This window comes from Herpailurus yagouaroundi, unplaced genomic scaffold (genome assembly GCF_014898765.1).
Source record: "Herpailurus yagouaroundi ecotype Mexico unplaced genomic scaffold, PumYag 208, whole genome shotgun sequence".
NCBI lineage: Eukaryota > Metazoa > Chordata > Mammalia > Carnivora > Felidae > Herpailurus > Herpailurus yagouaroundi.
Window position 1 is genome coordinate 10,372,910 of NW_024412439.1, and position 6,000 is coordinate 10,378,909.

Consider the following 6,000-nt stretch of genomic DNA (forward strand, 5'->3'; position numbering starts at 1 on the left):
AGGGGAGGCAAGAAATGAGAAGCCCAACAGGCAGTTTCCAAGTCATTTTATTCAGAATTTCGTTGTTTCCTGAATCAATAAATACTATACAAAACAATGTAAAAATGGCTACCATTTTCTCTCCCCTGCTCCCCCCACCTGGGGACAACCCCATGGGCCACCTAGCTCAAGGGTTCTCCAGATTTGGTCCAGCAAATGAGGTTGGGTGACACTATAGCCCCTTGAATCCTCTTTAGAGGCGGGCAGCTGGGTGGGGGAGAGCTTCTGGGGTCTGGAGGCTGAGTGGGTTACGGACATGGATTAGTGTTTTTGGGAGAAGAGACGGCGCCTGGGGCAGGAATCTGCCCCAAAGAAAAGGGTGTCTAAAATGTTCACGGTTCCTCCTTTTGCCTCAAAAAGTGACATTTATTCAAAGAAAAAAAAAAAAAAAGAAAAAAATGACAAGATGTCCATCCCTTGGCTCCCTTCCCTCCCCCCTCCTGCTCCTCTTCAGCCCCCCAAGGATTGAAGCCTGGGTAGGGCCAGGGCGCAGGACAGCCCCTCAGATGAGGTCAGCAACATTGAGGGGCATCTCCTCAATGGAGGTGTTGTAGAAGGTCTCGATGTCTCGAAGTGTCCTCTTGTCTTCTTCTGTCACCATGTTGATAGCCACACCCTTACGGCCAAATCGTCCACCGCGACCAATTCTGGCGGAAAACAGGGTGCCTCGGTAGGTAGGATGAAGAGAAGGGGGGCCAGGGCGGGGGGGGGGGGGAGCCGCAGCACAGGGAGAGGGGAGGCCACGTTCCGGAGCCACACTTACCTGTGGATGTAGTTTTCCCTGTTGGTGGGAAGGTCGTAGTTGATGACTAAGGAAACCTGCTGGACGTCAATGCCTCTGGCCTGGGGCAAAGGAGAGGACGGGTCAGCGTGTGAACAAGAGGTGAGCAAGGGAAAAGAGAGGAGCACAGTATCGGTGCAGGAGGGACTGGAGCGCGGTGTAGGCAGCCGAAGGCAGGCAAAGGAAACAAACCTCCCCTCCCCCAATGGCCTGAGGCTTGCCAGGTTCTGTTCCAAGCTGCTACTTTCCTGAAGAGGGGCACGAGCAGGCCCCTTGGAGAGGGAATCACCTTGGATTTTCCCTTCTTCCTTCCCAGTCTTCTCCCGAGTCCACTCTACTCACCAGCAGGTCAGTGGTGATCAATACTCTGCTAGAGCCAGAGCGGAACTCCCTCATGATAACGTCTCGCTCCTTTTGGTCCATGTCTCCGTGCTGGAACAGGAAATGGAGGGTGCGTCCTGAGGACCGGTGGTGAGCAGGGCGCGGATGCACGCGCTGCCGGTAGCCGGGTGGAGAGAACTCACCATCGCGGACACGGTGAAGTCTCGGGCGTGCATCTTCTCGGTGAGCCAATCGACCTTCCTTCGGGTGTTGATGAAGATGACTGCCTGCGTGATGGTCAGGGTCTCGTACAAGTCGCACAGTGTGTCCAGCTTCCACTCCTGGAGGGGGCGGGACGGGGGCGGGGAGATCAGGGGCTGTACCAACGACACACCACCAGGCCCGCCCCCTGCCCCGGGGCCCCACCTCTCGTTCCACATTGATGTAGAACTGGCGGATACCCTCCAGGGTCAACTCCTCCTTCTTGACCAGAATTCGAATGGGGTCCCTCATGAACTTCTTGGTCACCTCGAGCACATCGGAAGGCATCGTAGCAGACAGCAAGACCACCTGAGGGAAAAGAGAAGCCTCGGGGTAGGGGCTCCTCCACGATGCCTGCCCCCTCAAACAGAAGCCGGCGTGTAAAGAGGCCCGAAGCGAGACACCCAGAATTCCTGTGGTTTCTCTGGCACTTGCCATCGCTGTCCTATCCCCCCGCAACCACACCAGTCTCTAACGGCTTGCTCACCTGGGTGTTACTGTTGAGCTTCTGGAATATGTCATAGATCTGGTCCTTGAACCCGCGGCTTAACATTTCGTCAGCTTCATCCAGCACAAACATCTTGATGTATTTGGGAGCTACGACAGGAAAAACAACAGGTAACAAAACTAGAGAACTATGAAGTCAGGCTTCAACCTCCAGAGAAAGAACGGATGAGAGGTCTGCTCTCAGAATACAAAGGCTGATCCTTTGCCTGGGACCCCCGTGCCAGGCCAGGCGACAGGCCTGGGAAGTAGAACACTCCCCGGGCTGAGAAGACAGGGGAGCCAAACCAGGCTCAGATGACACGCATGGGTTCATCACAGAGCAACTCTTCCACTGGCGAAAACAGACGGCCTAGGGGACGAGGTTGTAGTCAGGTGAGGACAGGGAAGACGGGGAAGCAGAAAGCGGACACTCACATAGGTATCTCCGGTTAAGCATGTCGAACACACGTCCCGGGGTCCCCACAATGATATGGGGTGCTTCCATCTGAAGCTTCTGCACCTCGGCACGTACGTTGGTCCCTCCGATGCAGGCATGGCAGGAGGCACCCATGTAATCTCCCAAGGCCATGACCACCTTCTGTATCTGAACCCAGAGAAACAGAAGGACCCGTAGATTAGCTACAACCGTGCCAGACCCCACCGGAAAGGCTTCTCATGTCATTCTCCAGATCACACATGTGCCGTTAAACTCACTTCCTGGACAAGAAACAAGCAGACGACTTCATTTAAGACCACGCTGCCAAGAAGGGGCAGGCACAGGATCTGAACTTGGTCTGGTCCCGAAGAATACAAGGATTCACAGTAACAGCCCTTTCTAAAAGCCAAGAGCGACCCATTCGTTAGATCTTAAAGCGACCAGTTCAGTGAACGGAATGACCTCTACCTACGTCCTTCTGCCACTGAACCGATCGATGCTAGATGCCATGTTTGCTCTTGAAAAAAGTGTGTTCTGCCCACTAATGCCCTAAGGAATCCTTCCCCAACTTCTTTACTTACTTCACCTGTATCTACAAGTTAGCAGAGAATCATAACTTCCCTACCGAGGGTTTAAAAATAATTAGGAGGGGCGCCTGGGTGGCGCAGTCGGTTAAGCGTCCGACTGCAGCCAGGTCACGATCTCGCGGTCCGGGAGTTCGAGCCCCGCGTCGGGCTCTGGGCTGATGGCTCAGAGCCTGGAGCCTGTTTCCGATGCTGTGTCTCCCTCTCTCTCTGCCCCTCGCCCGTTCATGCTCTGTCTCTCTCTGTCCCAAAAATAAATAAACGTTGAAAAACAATTTTTTAAAAATAATTAGGAAACGAACGTTTCTCATTCTCTCTCCTCCGAGACCCAAGAAAAGTCTATCGTTAGGATTTCATGTGCCCCAGGCATGAAACAGCTCTGGCCACCAACCCAGGCATCAAGCTAGGATGAACAAAGGACTGCGTCTGCTCTGCCCCAGGCTGATATAAGAGCAGCACCATCACCGAGGTGTCTCTTTGCCCATCACCAGGGGGTTTGTTCACACAACAGCCACCAAACTTGCTCAGCCAGCCGGGCTCCACCTAGCTGCCTTTTCCCTGGACTCAGGAAATGGGCGGAGGAAACGATGCTTATTGTTCGGTAGGAAAGGGCATATAATTAACCCCAGCCAGCCTGCAGAGATCCAGCAGGCCTTGGCTCATTTTCTTTAGATGTCTCTTCCCCAACGCTTCAGATCTTGAGGTGGTGGCCCTTAGGGAGCACACCTCGGACTTTTTGATTATGCTCCTCCCCAGAGCACCCTCCAGGGGAGGGAAGCCACACGCTCACCTGCTGAGCCAGCTCTCTAGTGGGCGCCAGGACCAAGGCCTGTGTGGCCTTGAGATCCAATTCGATCTGTTGCAGGATCGATATGGCAAAAGTGGCTGTTTTCCCAGTCCCAGACTGGGCTTGAGCGATCACATCATAACCTAAACAGAGTAGAAGAAACTTGACGTGAGGGTACGTACACGTTGCTCTCAGGAGACAGATGTTCAAGGCTCTGCTCCATCAACAAGCAATTGATAAGAGCTAAGTGCCAAGCATTTAGTGCCTCCCAGACTTTACCGCGCCACAACCTAGTGCCCAAATGGGGACATCTGGAAACCAAGTTAGATTATTCGTTCATTTAGGACTGCCCAGAATTGACCTTTGACCTAAAATACCAATAGCAGTGAAGAACTGGCTAAAATACCACCTTACTGAAATCCAACCAGCCATCCATGTGTCCAGGGCATGAACCAGGCACCGGCACAAACCAAAAGCCAAGCTGGGATAAACAAGGAATTGCTTTGCCCCAGACTGATATGAGGCTGGCACCACTGACCAGGTGCCACTCCACCCAGGTCAGGGACCACGCAGAACTCATTCTGGGGCAGAGGGATCTTATCTTACCCTTGATACAAGGAAGAATGGCTCGCTGCTGGATGGCAGAAGGCTTCTCGAAACCATAGGCATAGATGCCCCGGAGAAGGGACTCGGAGAGGTTCATGTCGTCAAAGCTGTCAACGATCTCGTTCCAGTTACTCTGTGGGGCACAAAACAATTCAAATGGTAGAAGAAGCGACGCGGTGTCCCAGAAGCGGAGCAAACAGGACCAAAGCTCCAGAGCCCACAGCCTCTCCTCCCACCTGGGAAGCTGGTTGGCTCTACGCGGTCTGGGAAGTCACTCTAAGGGGCCGGTCCGCTTGTAAGAGGAGAGGCTGGATAGTATAGGAGAGAGGAGACTCAACACACAGGACGTGTTTCACACACACTCAGGGACCTACCGATTTGGAACAGATCACTGGAAAGGACTTAGGATGGGTAGGAGAAGTCATCTACTTGGGAGTTAGGCAAGCAGCTCTCCAGAAACCAGGAGACATTGCCTTTCCCAGGGACTAAAGACAGTGGCTCAGGAGTGCAATCTCACCTCGATGACGCCTTCGGGCTCCATCCCATCGGGGCCATTGTCTCTGGATCTGTTGGTTTAAAGTAGAAGTAGGCCGACTGAGACGCCAGAAATCCCGACGGCCAGGCTCTTCCTACCAGCAACCGGCCTCGCACGATGCCATCAGCCCACGCTCCCCGACCCGACCCCATCCTGGTCCCCAGGAGACAGAGTGCTCAATTTACAACCGAGTCAGGCCTCTGGCCCCCGCCACTGAGGGGACGACCCAACCCCCGAAGGCCCGGAGGCTGGAAGGAACGGCGTCGGCGCTTCCGGGGGACCGGAGGTGGTCCCCGCGGCCGGGCCCACGTGTCCGGGGCCGGGCCGCTCCGAGTCCGAGCGCGTGCACCTCCCACCGCGGCCCCGGCGCGCCGGAAGTCCCGCCCCGCACCTCCCCGATGCGAGGGTAGGACATCCCCTTCCCCCCACGTCACTCCGCCCGCGCCCTCCCCCACCCCCTCCAGCCCGTCTCCCCCCCTCGCGGTGCCCGGATGTGGGAGGCCGCGGGCGGTGGCGGCCTCGCGCACAATGAGCCCCAGCCGAGCTAGCGAAGGGGGAGATTGCACAACACTGAGAAGCGAAGCGGGCTGGGGGAGGGGAGCCCCTCGGGCCGCCATGTGCTCGCTCCCTCGACCACCCAGCGGCGTCTCCCCCCGCCCCCCGCCACGGCACAATCCACATCCCGCCCGCCCCCGTCGCGAAATGGCGTCGCCCTCCCATACCTCAGGCCGCTCACCCCCGAAGGAAAGTGGACCTGCCCATCCGCAGTTTGCCAATTGCCCGGCTCGTGCGGCAAAATGGACCCGCCCGCCCGGCGCCGGGTGGGCTCCCGGTGCCTCACGCGGCCGCTCCTCGGGGTCAGGCTCGGTCCTGGCCGTCAAGAAAACCAGCACACTGAACGGCCGGCTTCTTCCGCCCCGACCCATCGCTCCGCGCGACGACGCGCCCGGCTCGCAGGACCCGGGCGTCCCCGCTCCGGCGAGTGGTCCCGTCGGAACCCTCCGGAATCCCGAGCGCGCGCGAGCCCTCCCTCAGGCAGAGAGGCGCCCGGACCCGCCGGCTCGGGCCACACGCGGCGGCGGCCGCCTCCGCCTCCCACGCCCGGCCGCGGCCTCGCCGGGATTCCGGAGGGTTCCGACGGGACCACTCGCCGGAGCGGGGACG

The 6,000-nt window shown here is 57.3% G+C and overlaps 2 protein-coding genes and 4 non-coding genes across 6 annotated transcripts in view; all 6 read right to left on the reverse strand.

Moving 5' to 3' along the window:
* The window catches only part of SENP3 (SUMO specific peptidase 3), a 19,979-nt gene that overhangs the window by 5,181 nt on the left and 8,798 nt on the right, over nt 1-6,000 (reverse strand). The window lies entirely within an intron of this gene.
* The window catches only part of EIF4A1 (eukaryotic translation initiation factor 4A1), a 6,666-nt gene continuing 697 nt past the window's right edge, over nt 32-6,000 (reverse strand). Inside the window, exons 2-11 of the mRNA XM_040453344.1 lie at nt 4,819-4,867; nt 4,302-4,434; nt 3,699-3,838; nt 2,324-2,492; nt 1,890-1,999; nt 1,568-1,711; nt 1,345-1,482; nt 1,163-1,252; nt 803-882; nt 32-686 (exon numbers count right to left, since the gene is read on the reverse strand). Coding sequence (XP_040309278.1) covers nt 542-686; nt 803-882; nt 1,163-1,252; nt 1,345-1,482; nt 1,568-1,711; nt 1,890-1,999; nt 2,324-2,492; nt 3,699-3,838; nt 4,302-4,434; nt 4,819-4,867 — 1,198 coding nt within the window. The 3' untranslated portion in view covers nt 32-541. The remainder of the gene's footprint in view (nt 687-802; nt 883-1,162; nt 1,253-1,344; nt 1,483-1,567; nt 1,712-1,889; nt 2,000-2,323; nt 2,493-3,698; nt 3,839-4,301; nt 4,435-4,818; nt 4,868-6,000) is intronic.
* LOC121016119 (small nucleolar RNA SNORA67) lies at nt 976-1,116 on the reverse strand. The gene has a single exon (XR_005784125.1). It is a non-coding gene; the product is annotated as a small nucleolar RNA SNORA67 (small nucleolar RNA).
* On the reverse strand, nt 2,086-2,230 carry LOC121016115 (small nucleolar RNA SNORD10). Its single transcript, XR_005784121.1, has one exon. It is a non-coding gene; the product is annotated as a small nucleolar RNA SNORD10 (small nucleolar RNA).
* Nucleotides 3,262-3,403, reverse strand: LOC121016112 (small nucleolar RNA SNORA48). The gene has a single exon (XR_005784118.1). It is a non-coding gene; the product is annotated as a small nucleolar RNA SNORA48 (small nucleolar RNA).
* Nucleotides 4,128-4,262, reverse strand: LOC121016111 (small nucleolar RNA SNORA48). The gene has a single exon (XR_005784117.1). It is a non-coding gene; the product is annotated as a small nucleolar RNA SNORA48 (small nucleolar RNA).